Source organism: Callorhinus ursinus, unplaced genomic scaffold (assembly GCF_003265705.2).
Source record: "Callorhinus ursinus isolate GAN/ISIS: 27379988/994484 unplaced genomic scaffold, GSC_fseal_2.0 scaffold71, whole genome shotgun sequence".
Lineage (NCBI taxonomy): Eukaryota > Metazoa > Chordata > Mammalia > Carnivora > Otariidae > Callorhinus > Callorhinus ursinus.
In genome coordinates, this window is record NW_027397133.1 from 4,914,039 (window position 1) to 4,939,447 (window position 25,409).

At 57.1% G+C, this 25,409-nt stretch overlaps 1 protein-coding gene across 3 annotated transcripts in view; it reads right to left on the reverse strand.

Annotated features, from left to right (window-relative positions):
* Nucleotides 1–269: 269 nt before the first annotated feature.
* The window catches only part of CLPTM1 (CLPTM1 regulator of GABA type A receptor forward trafficking), a 30,639-nt gene continuing 5,499 nt past the window's right edge, over nucleotides 270–25,409 (reverse strand). For 2 of the 3 annotated variants that reach the window (XM_025849673.2, XM_073886690.1), the window contains exons 2-14: nucleotides 23,958–24,070; nucleotides 15,876–15,999; nucleotides 14,085–14,243; nucleotides 11,628–11,745; nucleotides 7,235–7,320; nucleotides 6,277–6,397; nucleotides 5,476–5,720; nucleotides 4,648–4,741; nucleotides 2,523–2,713; nucleotides 2,155–2,250; nucleotides 1,723–1,858; nucleotides 954–1,121; nucleotides 270–788 (exon numbers count right to left, since the gene is read on the reverse strand). In XM_025849673.2, the coding sequence (XP_025705458.2) occupies nucleotides 463–788; nucleotides 954–1,121; nucleotides 1,723–1,858; nucleotides 2,155–2,250; nucleotides 2,523–2,713; nucleotides 4,648–4,741; nucleotides 5,476–5,720; nucleotides 6,277–6,397; nucleotides 7,235–7,320; nucleotides 11,628–11,745; nucleotides 14,085–14,243; nucleotides 15,876–15,999; nucleotides 23,958–24,070 (1,977 nt within the window). In that variant the 3' untranslated portion in view covers nucleotides 270–462. Of the gene's footprint in view, nucleotides 789–953; nucleotides 1,122–1,722; nucleotides 1,859–2,154; nucleotides 2,251–2,522; nucleotides 2,714–4,647; nucleotides 4,742–5,475; nucleotides 5,721–6,276; nucleotides 6,398–7,234; nucleotides 7,321–11,627; nucleotides 11,746–14,084; nucleotides 14,244–15,875; nucleotides 16,000–23,957; nucleotides 24,072–25,409 lie in introns of all 3 variants that reach the window. The other variant, XM_073886691.1, reaches the window with a different exon arrangement.

A 25,409-nucleotide genomic window follows, 5' to 3' on the forward strand; every position in this document is an offset into this window, starting at 1 on the left:
TTTAAGTTAAACACCCATATGAATTTATTAAATCCAGACTGTGTTAAAGGGCGGCGGTCTGGGAGGAGGGGCGTGGCCGGGGGACAGGGGACAAGATGATGGATGGCCGTGGGCATCCCACAGAGGGGCCCCGGCCGCTCTCCCCGCCTGGCCCCCAACCTCGGCAGCGCCACGTCGGCTTCACCATGATTCCCAATGGTGCTGGGCTGGCAGGGCGAGATGGCTAGAAACACAGAGGAACATACGGACAGACGGCGCCTCCACAGACAACATGCCCTGGCCTGCCCCGGCCCCCCGACACACGCTGGGCTCCGGCCCGAGGGGGGGCCTCCCGCCGCCCTGGCCCGATCTGTCCAGGGAAAGGGCGACAGGGAGGGGAGGCGAGGGGGCCAGGACAGCGTGGGTGGGTGGGGGTGGTGGTGGTCACCAGGAGCCGGAGCGGAAGAGGAGGACCGGGGGCAGCTAATCCCTCTTCTTGTCCTCTGCTGGCTTTGGAGGGGCTTCCTGGGGCTCGCTGGCAGAGCTGGCCCCCTGGGTGGGCTTGGCGGGCAGGGGCGTGGAGGCCTCCTCTCTGGTGGTGGTGGTGGTGGTGGCGGCGGCGGCGGCGGCGGCGGCGGCTGTGGCGGGGGCCGGGGCGGGTGGCGGTGGGAGGGCCCCTGCTGCCGTCGGGGCCTCGACCACAGGGGCGGCTGCCGTCGGGGCCTCGCCACTCATGCCAAACTCGTTCACCCGCGTGGGGTCGACGCGGTAGATCCACCGCTGGTAGAGGTAGATGAAGAAGACCACATCTGGGGGTGGGGTGAGGGGGGCAGTGTGAGAGGAAGCGGCCCGCCCGGCACCCCTGGCCTGAGCCCCTAGGCCGACGCTGTGGCATCTCCCTCGGCGCAGGGCCCTGCCTGCGCCCGGCTCTGGGGGCCTCCCGCCGGGCCTCCTGCCTGCCCACTGGACCTCACCGTCCCGCAAGCAGCCGATCCGGTACATGACGGGCATCTTGATGACAAAGGCAAACAGGTCGTCGATGAAGGTGTTGAGGGCCTTGTAGGTAAGCATGCGCCAGGGCAGGTGGGCCACAGACTTGAGCTTGTAGTTGATGAAGAGCTGGGGGGTCATGGTGATGAAGCCTGCAGTGATGACGGAAGGAGCCCCGTGAGCCGAGGAAGGGGCGCCCTGACCCCCGACCTCTCTGACCACACTTCCGGTCTCTCTCTCCTCCCTGTTCCCTGGCCACCCTGGCCTCCTTCGCCGCTCCCACCCCCAGGCGCATCTTACCACAGCTTCCTCACCAACCCCCTGGGCATCTTTCAGGCCTCAGTTTACATACCATCTCCTGAGAGAGGTATGTAAACCATCTCCCCAACCCCCTTAACTTCAGCCCCTCGTGGCACCTGCCACGTGCTGTCACTCGCCTATCTGCTTGTCCACTCTGAAGGGGCCCTGAGCACAAGGACTGAAACGTACCGTGCACGGCCTCCTGAAGTCTTCCCTGACCCCCAGCCTAGACCGGGCACCCCTCCAAGGCTCCTCACGTGCCACCCCTGCCCACCCTGGGTCGTCCCCGTCTAGGGATGAGTCTCTCCCGCACGGGACCATGAGCATTAGGAGGACAGGGCCAGGCTGACCGGACCCGGCTGGTCCCCTGCGTGGCCCAGCACAGGACCCAGAAACGCGCGCTGCTGAGTCTGCCCTAGGCAGGGGTGCCGAGTGTGGCGAGGGCCTGCTCACCGAAGGTCAGCAGGAAGCCATAGAGCATGCTGAGCACCCAGGAGTACCAGCCCTTGTGCTCCAGGTACAGGAGGCTGTAGACAGCATAGCAGCCCAGGAGCGGGAACAAGATCCACGACAGGTACCGGAACGCCATCTGTGGGGCACAGGGCGGGGCTGGCACCCCTGGCTCCCCACCCTCACCCACCCACACCTGGGCTGGCAGGCCAGACCAGGGGAATTTCCAGGTGGCCCTGGGAACTCTGGACTTGGACAGGAAGTATACACGGCAGGCACGGAACACTGGCGGGTGTGACACAGGCCGTAAAGAATGGATGGGCCCGTCAGTCGGCAGGCAGATGCCCTGGACCCCCACCCACCGCCCATCTCCTGGTCCAGAGGTGTGTGGGTGCTTGGAGACCCTCCCCGGGGCCCACTGTGGGGGACACTCACATCATCATACACTTTGGTCGAGGACTCGATATACGTGGACTTGTCTTTGAAGGTTGGGCGGGGAAAGAGTCCTGCCACCTTGTGCTCCCGGTCCAGCTGCAGATAGAGAGGGAGGTCATGGTCAGCTGCCACCCTGGCTCCCACCCCCCACCCCCACCAGTTCCAGCCCCTGCCCTTCCTCACTGTTCCCAGTTCCCCTGCCCCACGTGTGACCCAAAAAATCCCCTGGTGCGAAAATCCCCTTGGTCCTGGGAGTGCAACAGGCATTGGGAAACCCCCAGGGGCCAGCTCCAGGGTCTGGCTGGGGCAGACAACCCCCATTCCAACCCCCCGGCGGCCCCCAGAACAGCACAGGGGCCCGACCTTACCCGGACGTCCATGACCTTGGTGATCTTCCAGAGGTCGATGAGGACCCCGATGAAGACGCTGACCTGGACCACGAAGTTGGTCTCATTATCCAGGATATAGAGAAGGACCACGAAAGACTGGAACACGCCGAAGAAGACGGAGCGCACGGACAGGCCCTCCAGAGACTGCCGGCTGTTCCAAAACTGGATATCTGCGCAGGATTGGGGTGAAGCCGAGAGACTATAGAGCCTCTGAGTCCCTCCCGTAGCTCCCTCAGGCCCCATCCCCTTCAGAAACCCCGACGTGGCGCTGGGTCTGCCAAGGGGGAGGGGTGAACACCACCCTCCCCTCCCATGAAGAGTCTCTGCCTCACGGGCGCCACCCAGAGCAGTCAACAGGGTGGTGGCGGCAGGGATGGGAACGGTGGCCCCTGCCACGTCCTGGTGCTCGCCACACGCTGGGAGCCGAGGCTGCTCAGGGAAGCCCCATTCCTCAGGCCACAGAGCCTGCCCTGGCAGAATGTGGATGCAAGCCAAGTCTGCACGACACCAGAACCTGGCTGTCCACCTGGTGCCAGGCCGCCTCCCCTGGGCAGGAGGCTCTGGGACGTGCACTTCGAGACCAGCTCTTCTAGCCCACCACCCTGAAACTTGGAAGGACCTTAGACACTCCTGGGGCGCAGACAAGGCCCTGGGCTCTGGTCCCCAACCAGAGCTCCTCCCCAGCCCCTGTCTGAGCCCTAGCCTCCCAGGGGCCAAAGCAGGTACCAGTGCGGCCTAACACCCGCAGCCACAGGCAGCCGACCCACCATGATGCCGGTCTTACAGAAGCGAAGCCAGGCCCAGGGGCACACACGGCTGGCCCTGCATCAGCGTGCAAAGCTGTCCACCCACTCTGATTCCGATTCCAGAGCTCCAGCACGCTCGGCAGGCTTGCCCCACTCCCCTATCGGACCATCAGGCCCTGAGGAGACCTGACGGGGACACTCCTAGAGCCCCCCAGTACTGACTGGGAAGAATGGGTCTGGAGACTGAGTTCGGTTGGAGACGGGTAATGTGAGTCCCGCCTCAGGCCAGGGAGGCAACAAGCATGGGGTGTAAAGGCGCCCAGGGCCCATGCCCCCCACTGGGTGACCTCAGGCAAGGGACGATCCCCTCCGTGCCCTCATTTCTCAGGAGGAAGTGGGACCGTGGGGCGACCCAGCTCGAAGTCAGCAGGCAGTCTGGGCACCCGGGCCGTGGCCGGGTACGGTGAGTGCTCCATGCGGCCCCGCTAACAACTCCCTCCCTCCCAGTGGTCGCCACCACCTACCGTCCAGTTTGGATGTTAGGAACTTCTAGAAGGTAACGCTCGATTGTGGCACTATTGTGTCCATTGTGGCACTATTGTGTCCGTAACGGCAACACCCGCTAGGACCGCTGCCAGCACAAGCTACAGAGCAGCAGGCCTCCCTAGGGAAGGACGCAGTGGCCCACTCGGCTCCGAGGAAGAAAGCGGGCGTCGCAGCCCCTGCCTGGGTCCAAATCCTGGCTCTGTCACTTGGCAGCCGCGTGACTGCGGGCAAGTTACCTAACCTCTCTGAGCCTCCACTTCCTCACCTGTGAGCCTGGAGGTAATGACAGGCTTCCCCTTGGGGCTGGGGCTGTGGGGACTCCACAAGCTAACCGATGAGGGTGCTGGCCATCAGCACTGCTGGACTTTGCAACCTAGGGGCCCTCTGGCGACAGGGCTGTCGCCTTCCCACTCAGGTAGGCCCCCACTCAGCCTCGAGGGGTCTCCCCCAACGAGAAGCCCGCTGTGTGGGGCAGCAGGAGCGGCTCTGGGGCTTCCCTCATCGATCCCGGCCTCGGAGTTCCCCGGCCCCGCTTCCTGGTGGTGCCATCCCGGCCTCTGCCGGAGCAGCAGGCCAGCTCCTTCCCCAGTGCCACACCCACTGGATGGGAGTTTCTGGGCTGGGAGTTTTGGGGTCATTACCCTCCCCAGCTCCTCAGGCCTCTGGAGAGTGGGGCCGAGAGACCCCACATAGAGGGAGAACCTATGGGGAAGGAGGAAGAGGGGGAAGGGGGCAGGCCCTACCCCCCACCACACAGCCTCCTATCCCCAGCCCCCCCATGGCCCCTCACCGGCCCCAGGGGCCCACCCTACCGTTCTTGAAGGCCAGGAACTCAAAGACACTGTGGACGATGGACACAATGATGGTGAGCGCCAACAGGTAGGGGTTGGTCTCTAGGAGCGCAACCTGGGGGTGGGGGTGGGGGTGGGGGGCGATGCCTGTGAGCACAGCCGTGCCCTCGCCCAGGGGTGACCGCTGCAGCACCTTCACGAGCCAGCCCCACTCTCCTTCCCCCGGACCCTGCAGGCCCTGAGCCCCGGAGCTTCCCCGGGGAAGGAGAGAGCACACCGGCCAGCAGGAGAGTGGGTGAGGGTGGGCGGAGGGGCACGGAGGGCCGGGTGAGCGCTGTGCAGACGGGCGGGGGTCGGGGGGACGGGGTGACAGTGACGGGGCGAGAGGCAGGGTGACTGAGGCAGATGAAGGGACGGTTGGGGTGAGTACTGGAAACTCGGCACCGAAGACAAGCCCAGGGAGGCACAGCCGAGTCTCCAGGTCACAGACGCAGGCCAAGAGAAAGGTGGGAACAGAAGATGTTCAAGGATGCGCTAAGAGGGAGCAGAAGCTCGGAGTCGGAGCCCAGGGTCAAGGCAACAGGCTGGGGGCGGGGGCAGGGGCGCAGGTCCAGACCTGAAAGGCCTGGCTGAGGCGACAGACAAGCCGTGACGAGATGACAAGGAGGCCCCCAGAAGCCTCGGAGACAGGACCCCCCCAGAGCCAGCCAGGGCCTGCTATGGGGAGGGGGCCCGGGAGGTTGCGAAACTGGGCAGGGAGCTCGGGCTGGAGGTCCCCAGGCTGCCGGCGGGCCCACTTCCCCTTCGTGCAGCCCAGGAAGGGGCCGGAAAGCCCCCGTCCCGCCTCACCTTCACCGAGTCCTGCTCCTCGTCTGACTGCTCGTACAGCTCGTCACCCAGGAAGTTCCAGGGCGACTTGGTGCTCTGGGCAGCGTAGAGTTGCCAGCGCCAGAGCGAGAGTGGGCAGAAGGAGACGCGGAGCGGCAGGCTGGCCAGGCTCTCGTTGATGGGGTAGTAGTCCTTCTGCAGGTTCCAGTAGTCGTTGAAGTAGATGATGGGGTAGTAGTCCCCACTCACGGCATCGAACTTCACATCTGCGGGCACGTGGGGCAGGGCCACCGCTCAGCCAGGGCCGGAGGTCACCGGCACCCAAGAGGGCGGGGACATCCCTCGGGCCTCCAAGGGCAAAGATGGCAGATTCAGATGTCCACGGGGACCCCGGGCAGAGAACAGGGGATGCTTCTCGGCTACACCACAGGGAGCTGAAGAGCTGCTTGACCTCCGTGGAGGGGATGGGGTAGAGAGGGCTGGGCAGGCCCCACCTGAAGGGGACATCCGTGGCTTGGTTCCAACCCACGGCTGCCCCGCCAATGACCACATATCAGGGTTTTGTAAAAGAAGTCAGGAATCTGGGTTTTTCAACGATGCCGTCTCAACTTCAAAAGTTGGCAACAGCTCATGGGCTAGATGAGGCTTGCCAGAGGACTGGTTTGGGCACACAGGGGGTCAGCGCTGGGGTCACCGGGAGGTGCAGGAAGGAGAGGAGAGAAAGGGGAGTGCCGGGGTGGGGGGAGCTTGGGAGTGGTGGAGACGACCCAGTCAGATCTCGCAGGGGGTTGGGGCTGGGGCCCGAGGGGGCTGGGGGCTCACACTGGTCCAGAGGCGGCGGCACGCTGCCCTTCACCCATGGCGTGTGGTCGTCCACGATGTTGATGGTGATGTTGGGGTGCCAGTGGGAGATCACCTCCACGGGACCGTAGTCCTCGGCCCTCTGAGGGAAGATGGGGTGAGGCGGGGTTGGGGGAGGGGGGGGCCTCAGAGGCACCTGCCTGCTTCCTCCTGAGGGCCTCCGTGACATTGAGATAGCAGAAGAGTAAACCACCACAGTGACCGCTGGCCGAGGGCTTACTCTAGACGACCCCTGTACCAGCCTTTCCAGAGTCTTCCCCACCCCCTCCCTGGATCCCACGCCCCCCCGCCCCCCAGCCACCTAACAGAGCAGGGAACCGAGGCCTGAGCATGTGGATGCGGTCATATGCCAGGCTGCAAAGCGTGGCCTGGTGACAGCACGAGTGTGGGACCCACACGCAGCCTCTGCACGGGGGCCGTCCCTCTCGTCCCTGTGCAGAGAGCCTCCCTCTCCGTTCCCTGGGCTCTTGGGGCCCAGCACAGGTTAGCACCCGCCAGCGCCCCCAGCCGGCCAGGGAGTATTCCTGCTACAGTCTCATTATCGGCTGCCCGCTCTAGGCCGGGCTGCCTGCGCGTGAATCCTGGCCCTGCCACATCCTGCCTGGGACACCTGGGGCAAGTCTCCTTGTCTGAAAACGGGAACAGTGACAGGACCTTCTCGACGGGGCCGGGGCGAAGCGTCTAAGTCCGTCTAAGTACCTGCTCCCTGGGTGCTGGCTGCTATGCCCTTGCCTGAAATCCGCCCCATCCTGAAAGGCAGCTCTGCTTCCTCGCCTGGTTTCCAGAGAGGTGAGGCAGCCCGACCAAGCCTCCACAGGGGCTCAGTGGTAGCGTCCGAGGGGAACCCACGGGGGCTGGCTGCCGGGCGGTGAAGGGCCCAGACGCACCCCTAAGGCCCCACAGCTCCGCTCCCGTTTACCTTGATCATTTCTGGATCGGCTTCTGTCTCTCCCGTCAACAGGTTCTTGGTTTTCTGAAATCGCCGGCGCTTGTATTTGTTGATCACTGTGGGAGGGGAGGTGGAGGCAAGAGCGCAGACAGGAGAGCTACCGGCACCGGACACCAGACCGCTGCCCGCCGCCAGCCACCCGCTGGTCTCCTGGCTGCGCTCTTGCACCCCGAAACGAGGGGACGGCAACGGGAGCCCGAGAGCCGAAGCTGCCCTCTCAGACCTCATCCCGTCCACTTCCCCATCTTGGCTGGGACACCCACACCTGCCAAACTGCCCCAGGCAAAAACCTGGAGTCTTCCTTCTCCAGAATCTGCTCCATCTGTTCCATCAGCCATTCCAGGGACGCGCCCCCCCCAACCCCCGCCCCAGCTCGTGCTTCACATCCAACCACTCCTCCCACCTCCGGGGCCCCAGCCCGGGCCAGCCACGGCGTCCCCCTCCCGATGACCACAGTCCTTGCCCCCACGACCTGCTCTCCACAGGGCAACCAGCAATTCTTTTTAAACCGAGCGTCTGTTCTTCTCCCGCTGCTCCAGAAACCCAGAAGGCTCCCGCTCCCCGAGCAGGGCACCTGTGACGCTCACCACGGCCCCACTGACCTCCTGCCCTCGCCCGCCTCCCTCCTCCCTCCCCAGATCTGCCAGCCCCGGGCCTTCGGAGGCCCTGCTCCATCTCCCTGGCACGCATCCACCGCGGCCGGAACCTTCCCAGTGGGCTCCTTCGTAGCCTTCCGGTCCCCGCTGAGATGCCCCTCTTCCACAGGCTTCCCTGCCCACCCCACTGCAGGAGGCCATCCTGCTGTCCTGCTCGCCACTTCTGCCTCCCTCCCCACTTTTTATCCTGGCCCCCAGTTCGCCGCCCCGTCGGCTGGCTCGCCTGCTCTCTGCCCGCTCCAGTCCACGAACCCCAGGACTGACAGCTAGTAGAACCCCGTGAACATCAACAGGCGGGCTGCAGACAGTTCTGGAGAAGGCCCGAGCCACCAATATGAGAACTACTATGGGGCTGTGAATCCCCAGCCAGGAGTGGACCTCACTTCTCTTGCGGGGGCCAGGTGGGCTACATGCTCCCTGCCGCCCTGCCCGGAAGACTGCCAAGACTTGGCAGGAAGAGGAGGCCGGTGCTTGCTTATGCCCCATCTCCCCTCCTCCACCCTGGCCTGGTACTTTTCACTCTTCCTTATGCTGGGACGAACCACGGCCTGCCCATCTGGTGACTTCTCCATCCTGCCCCTGCGGGCCCGGGAGAGATGGGGAAATGGAAAAGGGAGCTGGCCAAGAGCGGGGGCTTTGGGGTCATATCCTGGCTCTGTCTCCCTGAGGGACGTTGGTGAGCTACGTCACTTCCCTGGGCTTCAGTCCCTCCTCTGGAGAAGGGGGTTCAAAGCACCACCCCTTCTTGGCAGGACCACTGTGAAGAGCACAGCCAGGCCGCATCTGCGCCCGTCACACTTCCACAAACCACAGGGCCCAGATCCCTCCCAACCACCCAGAACCAGGGCTTGGGGCTTTTGGAGTCTATGGAGGAGCTCAAGTTCAAAAATGCTTCTGGGAATTGGCTTTCGGTTTCAGCCCAGGGCCTGCTGCTCTTTCTTGTTACCATGAACGCTAACCCCCACTCCTATCATGTTAGCTCATGTGAGACCTTGCCCCCCTCTCCGGGGAACACAGGAAACACCCGAGGGTGGGCATCCTAGAGGAAACCTTCCAGGGGGACACGCTCTGCCACTGTTCCACACCTGGGAGAGGCTGTCCAGGGAAGGCAGGAGCTGTGCCCAGCCCCGCCGCAGGAGGAGAGAGGCTTTGGTTTAAGTGGAGAACATTCTACAACCGGGTGGCATTCAGACTGGATTGTAACATGAGATGGACCTGGCTTCTGTCTGGGAGAAGAGTCCCCCTTTCTAGGGGTTACAGCTTCTAGAACTGCACCAGCCAGTACAGTCACTGGCCACGTGAGGCTACGGACACTGACCAGGTGGCTGGTCCGAACCAAGATCTGCTGTGAGTGTAAAACACACAGTGGACTTCGAAACTTAACGCAAAAAACAACGTAAAATAGCTCGCTAATTTTTTACACTGATTACATGTCGAAATGACCATATGTTGACGTCAATAAAATTATTACTCATGGGCGCCTGGGTGGCTCAGATGGTTAAGCGTCTGCCTTCGGCTCAGGTCATGATCCCAGGGTCCTGGGATCGAGTCCCGCATTGGGCTCCCTGCTCCTTGGGAGCCTGCTTCTCCCTCTGCTTCTCTCTCTCTCTCCCTCTGTCTCTCATGAATAAATAAATAAATAAATAAAATCTTTAAAAAAAAAAAAATTATTCCTCACACTCACGTGGCCACTAGGCAGCACAGAGGACTTGCGGGGCTGGTGTCATACCCGTGGGACCGTGCTGCTCTAGGTACTGACTAGGTCTAGGTCTTCCGGGGAGGGGGGGGCTTCTCTGGCCCCACACTCCCGTTCTTCCCTCTGGACTTGGCGTGTGGCCAGCTCTGAGCCCCTTCCCGTCCCTGCTCCAAGCCGTCCCAGGTGTGGGACGGGGGAGGGAGGCCTGGGGAATCCTAGTGGGCTCTTCCGGTCCAGGGGCCGCAGATTCTCTTTTGCAGACCATGCCAACATGTGTCACACTGACCGTGGATGTGACCTCAACCACGCCTCGATACCGAGCACATTCCCCAAAGGCAGAACCGCAGAAGAGAACAGTGGTGTCGATAGGGGGCAAATGGGATGGAAGAGAGCGGCTGTCACACTCAAGGCAACCTCTGAGGCGTCAGGCACATTTAAGTCGGACCCCCGATCCATGCCGCTCCCGGGGCCACACCTGTGGAGACTACCCATGCAAGCCACACTCCCTCTGCTCGCCTCTGCCTGCACCAGATCCTGCTGAAGGAAGCCAGCCGGGCAGAACGCCCCACGGACCACATTCCACAGACACGCTCACAGAACAGGGCTCACCACACACAAAGGGACTTTTCCAGATCACTTTTTGGAGGCTGACACGGGTTCACCCACTGTTTGTTTTGCCCACTACAGAGGATAATGAAAAAATTCTCATCCTTTGGGATATTTTTATAGCCCCGAAGTTAGGGAAGGCCTAACCCAACAAGCAGAAGCGCATCTATTGCTGCCCCACACAGAAACAGCCGGAGGGATCTGAACTAAACCCCCAGGGGCAATGAAATAAAAGCGAGGCGGGCACACGAGATTCATGACAGGGGGAAGGGAACTTTCCGAGGGAGCCACTGAATCTCTAGATCTGCTGAAACTCAAGTATGGCGAGAGACGCCCAGGGCTGCCAATCAGGACACAGTGGATTCAAGGACAAAGACCCCAAGAGGGAGGAAAAAAAGGAAAATCTGCACAACCACGACTCATCTCATACAAAACGAAGGGAAAAAGGACTACGTTCAGCACGCGGCTCCGATGCCAATAAGCCACGTACTCAAAGGCACCTAAAAACTGAGTATTAATCTCCTCAAAAATCTCGTTCCCGTGCTGGGCTTCTCTCCCCTCGGGGGAGCTCTGGAGGTTAAACAGCGGAGAAACAGCGACAGGAACTTGCAGGCAGTGGGCTGTGGGGAGTGGGGCCGGGGGAGGCGGGGAAAGGGGAACACGAGACGGAGGACTTGCCCTGTCTTGCTGAATTACTTGAATTCTGAACACCTGTGTGCAAGAAGCGACGAACTGGAAGACGATCCCCTGGGTGGAGAAGACCCCCGCTCACTACCCGGCCATGTCAGAAGTCGCAAATGGCTCGCCCTGACCCAAGGCTTCCCGGGGTCACTCACAGTCCCTGGGGTTTGTGCTTGCAGTCGGGATGGCCGGGTGGCCAGCCAGAAGGAGAACGGGGGACCTCCTCCGGCTGCGCGGCCCTCATAGCATGCTCTCACGGGACCATCTAACTGGGCTGCCCAGGAGCCAGGCACCGCCGCACAAAGCCCCTGGAGGGTGGCACGTTTGTGCGGCTCCCATTCGCAGGGACTGGGGTAACACAGACACACTTACAGACCTCACACGGGATCAAACATAGCCCAGAGTCCTCCCGCTTCCCCTGCTCTCTCCTGTTGTTCATTCACAGACCGCTCCTGAGTGTCTGCTCTGACCAGGCCTACAAGCGTGCGCGAGCCAGCCCCGCCCTTCTCTGACCACTGTCCCCTGCCCTTCAGAAGTCCCGTTCTCTACCTGCTCTTTGACTCCTCTCCCGTCTGCTCACAGGTGTCCGCAGAGGTGCAGCGGGTGGGTGGGGCTCGAGCCCGGCCCGCGGACCCCAGCCTCCCTGGGCCCAGGCTTTCCTGCCTGCCCTCTTGGCCTGGCCCCCCCTGGCACAGGGGGTCTGCCACATGGCAGGGGTGCTTACTCCGTGACATGTGGACCGTGGCGAGCCGGCGGTAGAGGGCCTTCTGCCGGGGGTCTGGGTGGAAGCCACTCTTGGTGAAGTAGACGTGGATGTAGATGGAGCCATTCTGCTGGACGCTCTGCAAGGTGGGCCGACAGGGAAAAGGGACACGCTGAAGCCCCTCCTGGCACCCGGCCCCAGCAGCCTCACCACCCCCAGCTCCCCGGTACTGAGCGCTCGGGTGGGCAGTGGGGCTGAGCGGCCAAGAGCAAATGGCTAATGTCAGACACACTCAGATTCGAGTCCCAGCTGGAGCACACCCTGGCTGTGGGACACCCAGGCTCCGCCTCACTGAGGCCTCCGCGCCCCCGCCTGAGCCATGCAGATAAGCAGCGCTGGGAAGACTATCTGAGAGCACCCGGCGCAGCCACGTGGGCACAGAGGAGGAGCTCCACACACGCCAGCAAGCTTAACCCATTCGACAGTAAAACAATGGCCCAGGCCCTGCTCCAGGCCCTTCAAATGGTAACCACCGAACCCAGTGCGTTCACCTTTGTATGACTGACGCACGTAAACCTCATGCTTTGCGTGGTGTGACCACTCCCATCTTCCATGTGAGGCAACGGGGCCTCACGCAGGGATTGTGTAACGTGGTGCATCAGTGGATCTGAACTCAGTCTGTGGGCTCCTGTGCGGCTCTCCCCTCACCATCTGTGTCCCCCGCTCTGCCTGTGCCTGTCACCTGCTATCTCCCAGGACGGGGACTATTCTCAGCCCCACCTGCTACAGATGAGGAGACCCAAGAGGGCGGCCACTTGCCTGAGGCCCCGGGGCGACAGCCAAGGCCGATCTGAGGCCTCCGTCGGAGCTCTGTGCAGAACTTGGATTTACTTGTTCCCTTCACTTCCCTGCCTTTTAAGCCCACCTCTGCGTTCATCATGTTTTATATATTTTCACTGTTTTAACATCTTGGGGCAGGGGCGGGGGGGCAATGGGGTTGGGGGAGGGAGGGGGGTATTCTTAGCTGGCTGAGGAGACTTGCCCCTTCCAGGGCTACTAATTCCTAGAGACAACTCACCTGCCTTTGTACACATCTTTCCTATGCAATCCAGTCAATCCCAAGCCCACACTCCACCTACTCCCTTGATCTAATAACTTTTACATACCAAGCTTCCCTAAATCACCCAGGATGGGGTACATGCAGCTGGAGACCACCCCTCTAGCCCAGAGCCCACTGACATCCGACATCCGAAGGAGCCAATCCTAAGCTGTTTCCCCTGCTTTTGCTTTTCCCATGGAAACCCCAGAAAAGGCTCCAGCTGGGCTCCCCACCCCCCCTCACCCCTTCCTTCTGCTTCTGACCAAACCTGGCGCTTCCCCTGTGGCCCCGCATGGGAAATGCAAATAGTAAATTAAATCAGGCACAAACGGGCTACCTCCCGCCCCAAAGCTGGGAAGGAGGGTTGACTGGCATGCTTGGGAATGGCTCTCACCATCCAACTTGCTACCCGCTGAGCCTTCCGGGGATCGCATCTCAGGGAGGGCTCTGGGGGCTGGGCCGGAGGTCTCAGTGGAACCGCGCCCCCCTTCCCCCGGTATACTTATCCTACCCGCCTCAGAAAGACGGAACCTAGACCCTGCTTCGAGGCACCCAGACAGAGCAGACATGCCCCCTCCCCCCAGGGGCCGAGGAGAAGACCTGCTAGGGAGAAATGAATGAGAGGGTGGCCCCAAAGAGATATCAACACCCACTGATTCACTGATTGATTATATTCACCAACTCGTGTATTCGCTGAGGTATTGGCCCCATGCTGAGCAGGGCTGGGGACACAGCGGTGACCAAACCAGCCCCAGGAGTGACCACCCAGAGTGTGCAGGCTTGAATGCAGAAGCCCAGAGGGGGTCCACTGCCTGAGCCTGAATGTCAAGGAAGGCTTCCTGGAGGAGGCAGGATTTGAGCCTGGGGCTGTGACAGTCCAGAGCCAGACAGCCTGAGCTCGAGTCTCTCACAAGCTCTCTGACCTTGTAAGTCACCCAAGCTCTCTGTACCTCAGTTTCCTTATCAGTCAGTCAAACAGAGCGGATAGCTGCCACTTCACAAGGCAGCAGGGAGGCTCCCACTTACTATGGAGTACACAGCAAGTGCTCCATCGGTATTAACTACCACCTTCAAACAGGGCTGCCAGCACCCCTAAGGTCGGTTACTCATCTTTCACTGGTTTAAAGCACAGGTTTACACGCCCCATGTAGGTAGCTGGGAAGATCCGAGGCCAATTCCAACCCTGTTCACATTTGTCAGCTGGGGAGGCCGAGGCCTAGAGACCCCCAGGGCCTCCCTGTGGTCACACAGCAGGTGGACGGCAGCAGCGTCAGGCTCGGAGCCCGAACTCAGGCTGCGGGACCTGGAGCCGGTTCAAAGAAAGGCCCCCCAGCGTGAGCAGCGCAGCCCTAGAGCCGGAGCCCAGGAGCCGGCCCCACCTGTGGGATATCGAGCTCGGCGAAGTGCTCGTAGCAGCCATCCGAGTTCTCGCCACTAGTCCAGTCGCCGTACACGAGGTCGTGCTGCTCCCAGAACAGCGCTGATGTGGCGTTGAAGTCTGTAAAGTGCTCGTGCTCGGAGATGTACACGTGCAGGTTCTGTGGGCAGGGGAGGGGCGGGGAGGGAGCTCAGGGCTGCTGCCGAGAGCTTCTGAAGGCAGCCGGAGAAGGTGCAGACCAAGAGCCGGAGCGGGGGCAGCGGTTGGTGCACTAGGGTGAGGGATTTGGGGGGGGGGGGGGGGGGGGGGGGGGGGGGCAGTGAAGAACAGTAGCCCCCAGAACCCATTTTCTCTTTTCCGCACCCCCCACCACAGCTCTCCTGGTCTCAGGCTGTGGCATCCATGAGCAAAAAGCAGTGGAAGAATGGCCAGCCTGCCAATTAGAATTTGGGCTCAGCACCTGACCGGCTTGGTCGGTAGGGCATGCCACTGAGTGAGTTCAAGCCCCATTATTTTTACTTTGAAAACCAAAAAAAAGGGGGCACCTGCGTGGCTCAGTTGGTTAAGCAACTGCCTTCGGTTCAGGTCATGATCCCGGGGGTCCTGGGATCAAGTCCCACATCAGGCTCCCTGCTCAGCCAGGAGCCTGCTTCTCCCTCTCCCACTCCCCCTGCTTGTGTTCCCTCTCTTGCTGTGTCTCTCTCTGTCAAATAAATTAAAAAAAAAAAAATCTTAAAAGAAAACCAAAAAAAAGAGGTAGAATTTGGGGTCAGAAGGGATCGAGTCTCCTTGCATGATCTTCTCCCTTCTCGTACAGCCTGCTTGGTCAGAGGTCTACAGGCTCACGGAGAAAGCCCAGAGCTGCGAGAGGGCTAGCGGACTCCTGACAACACAGAGGAAGTGCAGAGCTGGCCCGCCGACAGAGCCCTCCCTTCTCAGGTGCCCGTGGCCATCTCTGAACAGAGCCCTGAAGGCCCACTGACAGAGAGGCTCGCTGAGCCGTGGTCACCCCTTGCTAACTGGAATTCTGCGCAAGAAGTGAAAGGTGGGAGAAGTCTCAATTACTGGGGTCCGGGCACTCCCTGTGGGGTTCCTGAACCCCAAGCCCTGGCCCCTTGGGACCCAGCAGGACAGCACACGCCTCCCTCTTCTTGCTCGCTCTCGTGGGCTGCTCTGTCTGGCCCCCCGCTCTCTCTCTCTTTTTCCCACTCCTTCCCTTCCCGTCCCTGCACACCTCCCTTTGCAACTTTTTTTTTCTTCTCCCTTTGCAACTTTTAAGACCTGAATGCACTTTTGAAATAGGTTATGTTAGGATCCTGTTAAAACAGTTTTTAAACAGCTGAGTGAGGGATGCTTGGGTGGCTCGGTTGGTTAAGCGACTGCCTTCGGCTCAGGTCATGATCCTGGGGTCCCTGGATCGAGTCCCGCATCGGGCTCCCTGCTCAGCAGGGAGTCTGCTTCTCCCTCTGACCCTCTTCCCTCTCGTGCTCTCTATCTCTCATTCTCTCTCTCTCAAATAATAAAATCTTTAAAAAAAAAAAAACAAAACAGCTGAGTGAAATCTTTGCTGTCCCTCTTCCCCACAAAACTGAAAGAATTTACTTTTTCCTCAGGGGTGTTGCTAGAGGGACACAGGTCTCATGGGCTGAGGATGGACCCGGAGTTCCTCAACCCTGGACCTGTACCCAGTTGACGGCAACGAGGAACCGGTCTGTCCCAAATGCCCATGTCACTCCCTCTCCCCCGCCCCACATGGTCGCCTCCCGAGTCTGGCCTCCCAGCCAGCAGTTACCATTAAAGTGTCTTTGGGGAACAGGTTGCGGCTGGCGACGCGCGGAGCCCCCCCGGGGCCTGCCTGGTCCTGCGGGGCCGGCCCTCGGCGGAACCAGCTGCTGATGACCCAGATGATGAAGATCCTGAGGAGGCAAGAGGGTCAGACAGTGAGCCCCAAGCCTTTTCTTTCCGTCGTGGGCCCACCTGACCGCCTTCTGACACAGCACGCGCTGCGGGCCTGAGCCACGGCTGGCAACCAAGGAGGGAGGGCCCCTGAGGAGGCAGTCATCGGACCGGTGAGAAGCCAAGATGCCCCAGACGCCACGTCTGGGGTGCTGCCCCCGTTTCCACGCCGACCCCCGCCCCATGGGTCCTCCAGAAGCCCCCAGTGACCACAGGGACGCAGGGTTTGGACCTTCTACCCTCTGGCCTAGGAAACCTAGTACACCAGGCCCCCAGAATCCCAAAGTCAGGGGCCCCTAAGAACTGGAATCTCAGCGTTTTAGACGCACAGCAGCTTTGAGAGCAACATTTTAGAGCTTAAATCAACTGAACGCTTGAGAAGGGGAGAGTGAGTAAAGGGTTAGTCCCAATTGGTAGTAATATTGGCCTAGGCTATTCAGACCAACACAGCTGCTGGAAGCAGCCAACTGGAAAAACTAGGTAAGAATGAATATACTAAGAACATATCAGTACTAGTTTTACATACATAATTACATATCCTGATATAACAAGAATATATTCTGCTCATACATGTTCTTTATCAGGTTTACATATGATTATATGGAAGTACATGTTCTTAAAAACACCAAATGGACAGGACTGTAGATTTACCAGGCAAAAACTGAAGGGAAGACTGGAACCAAAAGAAGGAAAAATGCAGGGGCGCCTGGGTGGCTCAGTCGGTTGGGCGTCTGCCTTCAGCTCAGGTCATGATCCCAGGGCCCTGGGATCGAGTCCCGCATCGGGCTCCTTGCTCAGCAGGGAGCCTGCTTCTCCCTCTGCCTGCAGCTCCCCCTGCTTGTACCCTTGCTCGCTCACTCTCTCGCCCACGCTCTAACAAAAAAATAAAATCTTAAAAAAAAAAAAAAAGAAGAAGTAAAAAAGCAACAGAAGCTTCTTTTTGTGTCTGAGGACATTTGCTAGGTATGTTGATGGGTAACAGAAATGCTAGCTGAGGGCCCACACAGGATAACTAGAGAGTTAAGACCCCACAGGGTGCCACATTCAGGACCAGGGGAGGCAGGCGAGGCCTAGTCTTCCCGGGGAGTCACCAGGTAGACACAGCCAGAGCCCTGAACTTGGCGCAAGGAAGACCCCGGATGGATGATGCCCCAAGCAGCCAGCGGCAGAAGGAAAGCACATCCTCTCTGGAGGAAAATATGTTCATCCTAGGCCTGAAATTATTCTTATATATAACTTTGAGATGCTCAGCACAACTGAACTCTAATGTTTCAGAATTTGTTGTTATAAAAAAACCCTCAAAATTTGGTATCAAGAGAGCTTCAGAAGTACCACACTGGGGCACCTGGCTGGCTCAGTCAGTAGAGAATGCAACTCTTCTTTTCTGAAGGCTCCACACCCAGCATGGAACCCAACGCAGGCCTCGAACTCACGACCCTGAGATCAAGACCTGAGCTGAGATCAAGAGTCAGATGTTTAACCGACTGAGCCACCTAGGGACCCTAAACATGTGCCTCTTGATCTTGGGGTCGTGAGTTCAAGCTTTACACTGGGTAGAGATTACTTAAAAATAAAATCTTTAAAAAGAAACAAAATACAAGGTGCCTGGGTGGCTCAGTTGTTAAGTGTCCGCCTTCGGCTCAGGTCATGATCCCAGGGTCCTGGGATTGAGCCCCGCATTGGGCGCCTTGCTTAGCAGGAAGCCTGCTTCTCCCTCTCCCACTCCCCTTGCTTGTGTTCCCTCTCTTGCTGTCTCTCTGTCAAATAAATAAAATCTTTTAAAAAAGCTGTCCGTTTTAAAAACAAAACAAAACAAAACAAAAAACACATGCGCCCCCAAAACCCCCAAACCATGTATTTGCTTTACATTGAAATAAAAACAGAGAGGGCGCCTGGGTGGCTCAGTTGGTTAAGCAACTGCCTTCGGCTCAGGTCATGAGCCTGGAGTCCCGGGGTCGAGTCCCACATCGGGCTCCCTGCTCAGCAGGGAGTCTGCTTCTCCCTCTGACCCTCTTCCCTCTCGTGCTCTCTCTCTCTCATTCTCTCTCTCAAATAAATAAATAAAATCTTAAAAAAAAAAATAAAACAAAAACAAGGGGCGCCTGGGTGGCTCAGTCGTTAAGCGTCTGCCTTCGGCTCAGGTCATGATCCCGGGGTCCTGGGATCGAGCCCCGCATCGGGCTCCCTGCTCAGCGGGAAGCCTGCTTTTCCCTCTCCCACTCCCCCTGCTTGTATTCCTTCTCTCGCTGTGTCTCTGTCAAATTAATAGATAAAATCTTTAAAAATAAATAAAACAAAAACAAAAAAACCCCAGCATTTATATGAATCAACATGTAAAAGGATCACAAAGAAATAAAACAAAAACAAAAAAACCCCAGCATTTATATGAATCAACATGTAAAAGGATCACAACTAATACAATAATGACGAATGATGGTTATCCGTAGGTGATTTTTACATTCTTCTTTAGGCTTTTCTTTTTGAATTTCTTTCTTACTTTTTAATGAACAAAAGAAAAGCCTCCAAACAAAACTATAGCAGATTGCTAGATGTTTCCCAATATCCATCTTCCCCTTTTGTCTCAAAAAGGAAACTCTTAAATTTTAGCTGGACCCCTTGGCTACCCAGAATAAAGACTGTAATTCCAGCCCTGCTTATAGGTAGGGAGTGGACACAGGGTGAAATCCTGGCCAATAAAATTTAAACAACGTGTACTGTGCTGGGCTTTGGGAAAGTGTCGTTAAAGAGACAGAGCATGCCTCCTTGATTTCTTCTTCCCTCCTAGAATGCAGATGCGATGGCTGGATCTTCAGCAGCTATCTTAAGCCATGCAGATAAGGGGCAAAACCTAGTGATGGTTGAACAAAAAGCAAGAAAGAATCTGGGTTGCAGAAGACTGCAGAATCCTGGTCTACGCCAGAACAGTACATGAGAGAGAAATAAAATACTTCTCTTGTGTTAATTCAGGTCTCTCAGACACATGCTGCTGTGTAATTATTAAATGAGAGAAGTACTTATTAATTACTATGAAAAGCAATATAGCAGAGGTTAAGTGCTCAGCCTCTAAGCTGCAATACCTGGATCTGAAGCCCAGCTCTATCTCTTATCAACTGTGTGACCTCAGGCGAGACTCCTAACCTCTCCAGACCTCTGTTTCCTCAACAGTTAAAATGGGGATAATGACACTACCTACCTCCTGGGGTTGTTTGTAAGCATTAAATGCATGCATATGTATCTCTATCTAAGTATATACACATATGCACCCATGATAAATATATATCATCCAGAATGAAGCCTGGTATATACTCAGTAAGTACTTTAGAAGTGTTAGCTATTATTAGTTTCATCATAGGAAAAGAGGCAGACAAACCCTTTGGAATGGAAAACTACTACAAGGGAATTCTAGTGTAGGTGGGCCCCAAACCACACCGGAGGGCAGGATCAGGCACAGGGACTGGTCTCTGCCTGTAGCAGCTCTGGAGCCCTGGGGTCTGGGGTCTCAGGGGCCACGGCCCAGCTGAGCCATCTGCTGCCTCCCCAAGAAGTCCCTGACGCACAACGGCCGAGGAAGGTCTGGAACTGGTAATCTCGGGGGAACCCTCCACCTCCAAGAGAGGCTCCCATTTTAGTACATATGCCAAGGAAGGATGTGGGAGCAAGGACACCCACTTGCAGCCCTGCCTTGGCTTAGTGTGTGGCCTGCAGGAGTCCCAACCCCTCAGGGCTTCTGGGTCCCCATGTGTAAAATGAGGCCGACTGGACCAGACAGTTTTTTTAGGGATTCCAGATCCCCAGTGCCCTGAAGAGTACCTGTGTGTTACCTGCACACCCAGTTTTGTGGGTCCTCTCAGAGGGCACATGGCCACACCCCTCCACCCACACATCCCAGGCCATGAAGCCCTACCCTCTGACAACAGGCCTATAGGGGGCTGGCGCCCCCCTAATGCTTTTCAACCTCCTGGACTCCGCAAAGAAAAGAGACGTTCAATCTTCCCTCCCACCCCACCTAGGTATCCTACATTCACGGGCTCAGAAAGATGTCAAACAGATGAAAAGACAGAATGAAAACTCTCCCACCTCATCCATTTTCCCACCTGGTTCCCGTCCCATCCCCCACACCCAGGTAACCAGGGGGTATAACGTGAACAGGCGCTGAAAACCAGACTCCACTCTCTCTCCCCCAAAAAAGGCCATTCCCATGCAGTCTACTCAAAGCTTTGGAGAGTTCACAGGTCCCTGAAAACAAACCCTGAACCCCACTGTCAGAATGCCAGATGAGATGTTCTCCGGACCTCCAGCCAGGCTGTTCGGTGCGGCCTGGTTCTAAGGGAGGAAATGAGCCTAAGCTGGGACTGTATTAAAAATGTCTATCTGAAGGAAGTGCCCTATGTACTGATGTGGAGAGATTTCTAAGATATACTGTTAATGAGAAAAAAATCAAGGTGCAGAACTCTGTAAAATAGGCTGCTCTTATGTAAAAGCAAAGGGAAAGATAAAAATAATCTTGATTCGCAGCTGCTTGGAGCATGAAAAAAAAAAAGAAGAAACGGACAGGTAAGAAACTCCAGGTTCTTACTGGACACGGCGGGGCAGAGTGGAATGGAGAAGGGAGGGGACGGAGGCTCCGCAGTGGAAGAAGATCGGGGGCACGTCAGGGATGGCGCCCAAGCGTACGGGCGGAACAGCGAGGAATTTCGCATCCTGCGTGGCACTGTCGGAGGGTACCAGCCGGCGGGCCTGGCCCACACCAAAATGTGACTGTTGACTGCATCTGGGATGGTGGGGATCCCCCCCCCCCACCCGCGCCAGCAGTTTCTCTTTGTAATTTTCTAAAGTTTTTTAACACTCAACAACAAAAGTGATCCTGGCCAACTCTGGGCGGGCGCCAGAGCCTCGTAGCATCCTCTCGTGACCTGCGAGCTGACTGGCAGTCTTCCGAACTCTTGAGATGGAAACTCAGGCACAAGAGGGACCATCAGCCAACCAGGACACACGGCTCGGAGGCGGGGGGACTGAGATGTGGGAACAGACCTGCGCTCCTACACATCATTTGACTCTACCAGCGCCCCCCCGCCATTTCCGTAGCTGATCCTCCAGTGTGGACAAGCAGGCTGTTTGCAGTTTTTCTCTCATTTCAACAACTGTCTGTGAGCATCCTTCTACAATCTCACTGAAGGCAAACTGCAGGGGTGTGCTTATGGGATGGCCACCGATCCGTTACGCTTTTGTTACTTTCTTTCTACACATTTGTATTCAAGTTTACTTTCTACAATAAGTGTGTATTATTTATAAGTTTAGAAAAAAAAATAAAAAATGAGTAAGACAGCCTGGAAGAGACAAGTAGTTGGCTCACCCAAACCACTCTCTTCTTACTCAGGAACCTAATTCCTGCTTTCAGCAGGGTGCTTGGTTTCCCAGAATAAAGACATTTCCCAGGCTCCCTGGTAGCAGGCCACGGCCATGTGAGGCCATCCTAGCCAAGGGGAGGACTGGTTTAAACAACTCGGGCCACGTGAGGATGTGGAGAAAAAGGAACCCTCCTGCACCGCTGGTGGGATTGCAAATGGGTGCAGCCGCTGTGGACAACAGCATGGAGGTTCCTCAAAAAGTTAAAAACAGAACTGCCCTAGACCTAGCAACTGCACTACTAGGTATTTACCCAAAGGATACAAAAATACTGATTCAGGGCGCCTGGGTGGCTCAGATGGTTAAGCGTCTGCCTTTGGCTCAGGTCATGATCCCAGGGTCCTGGGATCAAGTCCCGCATCGGGCTCCCTGCTCCTTGGGAGCCTGCTTCTCCCTCTGCTTCTCTCTCTCTCTCTCTCTGTCTCTCATGAATAAATAAATAAAATCTTAAAAAAAAAAATACTGATTCAAAGGGATACATGCACCCTGGTGTTTACAGCAGCATTATTTACAACAGCCAAATTTTGGAAGCAGTCCAAATGTCCATCCACTGATGGATGAATGGATAAAGATGATGTGTGTGTGTGTGTGTGTGTGTGTGTGTGTGTGTGTGTGTGTGTGTGTAATGGAATATTACTCAGCCATAAAAAAGGATGAAAGCCTGCCATTTGCCAGACATGGATGGAGCTAGATGCTAAGCAAAATAAGTCAGAGAAGGATTTCACTCATCTGTGGAATTTAAGAAACAAAACAAACAGGTAAAGGAAAAAAAAAGAGAGAGAGGGAGAAAGACAAACCAAGAAACGGACTCCTCACTTCAGAGAACACACTGCTGGTTAGCAGAGGGGAGGTAGGTGTGGGATGGGTAAAATGGGTGACGGGGATGAAGGAGTACACCTGTCATGATGAGCACCAGGTGATGCACGGAACTGTTGAATCACTATATTGTATACCTGAAACTAATACACTGTAGGTTAACTGACTAGAATTTATTTATTTATTTTTAAAGATTTTATTTAGTTATTTATTTGACAGACAGCGAGGGAGGGAAACACAAGCAGCGGGGAGTGGGAGAGGGAGAAGCGGGCTTCCTGCAGAGCAGGGAGCCCAATGCGGGGCTCGATGCCAGGACCCTGGGATCATGACCTGAGCCGAAGGCAGACGCTTAACAACTGAGCCACCCAGGCGCCCCAAACACACTGGAATTTAAATAAAACCTTAATAAACCAACTACCAAACAACTCTGCCATGGAACTCCTTATAGCTGATAAGGACAGAAAGTGCCTGCTTAAATGCAGAGCCTGTCTCTTGAACATTTCGCTAAAATATGTGTCTGGAAAGACAAAGAAATGTCCATTTTGCAGATGGGCAAAAAAGGCCCAGAGCAGAGAAGGGAACTGTCACAGAACTGCCTACAGAGGCAAGAACTCAGCCCCAGGAAATCTCCCCACCCCCACCCAGCATCTCCCGAGGGCCTTGGTGAGAGGCCGGGCTTCCAGAAGGCAGGCCCTGCGCTCCCACAGCCCAGGAAATGACCATTTGAATGCACCCATACAAAAAGCACCACCAGCCAGGCACAAACGGACAGCCTGTAGGACTCCGCTTATATGAGGTAAGTAGAGCAGTCAAGTTCATAGCGATGGAAAGCAGAATGCTGAGTGCCAGGGGCTGGAGGGAAGGCAAATGGGGGGTAAGTGCTTAATGGACACAGTTTCAGTTTGGGGAGATGAATGGGATGGTTGGTGGTGACTGTTGCACAACTGTGCACTTAAAAATAGGTTTTAAAACGGAAGGTTTTAGGTAACGTGCATGTTGTGGCTAAGCTGTGTGTGTGTCCCGGTTCCCTCCCCGCGAACCCCCCTCCCCGGCCAATTCATATGTTGAAGTTCTAACCCCGAGTACTTCAGTGGCTGTATTTGGAGACAGGGCCTTTAAACAGGTGATTAAAGCTAAGTGAGGCCACTAGAGCGGGCTGGTGTCCTTACGAGAGATTAGGACACAGACACACACAGTGGGAATGCCACATAGGGACACAGGAAATGACCATCTAAGCCAAGGACAGAGGCCTCAGAAGAACCCAGACGTGTTGACACCCTGATCTCAGACTTGTAGCCTCCAGAACTGTGAGAAAGTAAATTTCTGTTGCTTAAGCACCGCCACCCCCGGACTGAGCTATTTGTTACAGCAGCCCTAGCAAATACAGTATATTTTAGGGGCGCCTGGCTGGCTGAGTCGGTAGAGCTTGGGACTCTTGACCTTGGGGTCGTGGGTTCAAGCCCCACATTGGGTGTAGAGATCACTTAAAAATAAAATCTTAAAAAACAAACAAACAAAAAACCCCACAACAGTGTATTTTACCACGACCACAACAAAAAAACTCTGTCATATTAAAAGAAGAAAAAGATCTCCACCGATAGGGTGATGGTCATCCCCAGTGACTTTTTCCTTTCTTCTCTATGCTTTCTTTATTTGAATTTTTTTCAGTGAACAAAACCAACCGTCATCTGCTCACCTGAACAGCACGCCTTTGATGACCTGCCAGGCATTGGGTGCTGGCTGGGGTGGTGGGTTCTGGGGCTGGGTCTCCGCCGGCGGGTCCCTCCCGATGCTGCCATTGCTGGTCACCTGCAGGAAACAAGAGACGAGCTCAAGGAGGGCGGGTGCCACCTGAGGCACTGGGGCTGTCTTAGGCACCACTGCATGCCAAGGCCCAGCACAGGGCTAAGCACAGAGTAGGTGCTTGATCAATAAGTGGAGAATGAATGAATAAAATCACCCAGGAAGGGTGGTGGATCTTATTCCTTCAAGACAAAAACACTCCCCCAAAACCTACTCTGTGCTGGTGACACAGAGGTGACCGAGACAGCCCTGTGCTGCCCTCCTTGGGATCACAGTCCAGTGCGGGGAGCCAAAGAGTCCCCAGACAGGGATGATCCAGAGTGCACAGGATGGGGTTATAGGATCCCAGAGGGGACATCTGATCCAGCCTGGAGGTCAGGGAGGGCTTCCTGGAGGAAGGGACCATTGGAGCTGAGGCCTACAATGTAACAAGGGGGCAATGCAGAGGAGGCAGCGAGTACAGAAAGGAAAGGGGGAAAAAAGTCTGGTGGTGAGGACTGCCCACACTGCTCCCTGAAGCCAGAGCTCAGGATGCAAGGTGGCCACTGGGGAAAATGCAGAAGGGTGACCAGAGCCAGATTCTGGAAGGCCCGGGTTTGTCTGAGAGGTCCTTCCCTGGGCAAACAGTTCCTAAGGCCTCCTCTGTGGCTAGCCCTGTGCGGCGCCTGTCCCCTCCAGGGGCTCCTATCCAGCAGGAGACAGACGTAGAAAAACACAGCCAGAGTGTGAGCCACGACAGAGGTCCGTGCCGCAAACAGCACACACTGCCCTGTGGGGCCAGAGCCCTGAGTACCTCCACTCTGCGGCCGGGCAAAGGGAGGCTCGGGGGGGCTAAGCCATTTGTCTGGGTCACTCACGAAGGACAAGGGCAGCGGGATGACAAGGGCATGGGTAGGCCAGGGAGGTCAGGCAGGGCTTCCCAGAAGAAGAATCTCCACTCAGAAACAGAAGCGCAGAGGCAGGGAATTCCGTGACGCCAGGAAGGGCCTGAGATGGGGAAGCTCTTCCCGCCCTCCTTGCACCTGCTGGTTCCCGGGTCCTCTCCCTCCTCCCAGCTCTGTACCCTCACCGCTCCGCCTTCCAGAGGCAGGGTCAGGCCTGTCATGGTCACCGTTGGGCAGAAGCACCGCCCAGCACAGAGCAGGGGCTCAGTAAACCCCTGTGGAATCAACATGTGCTCCCCGAACGGCCTGCCCGCAGCACCCAGGCCCCCCACACCACTCCCCTCCAGGCCGCCTCTGCCCAGCCTTCCCCCCGCCGCAGCCCCGAGCCCACCCCCTCCCTGGCGTTTGTCATGCCTTGTCCCCTTCACCAGCAAGAGCTCATCCCTGTATCTCCCGATGTG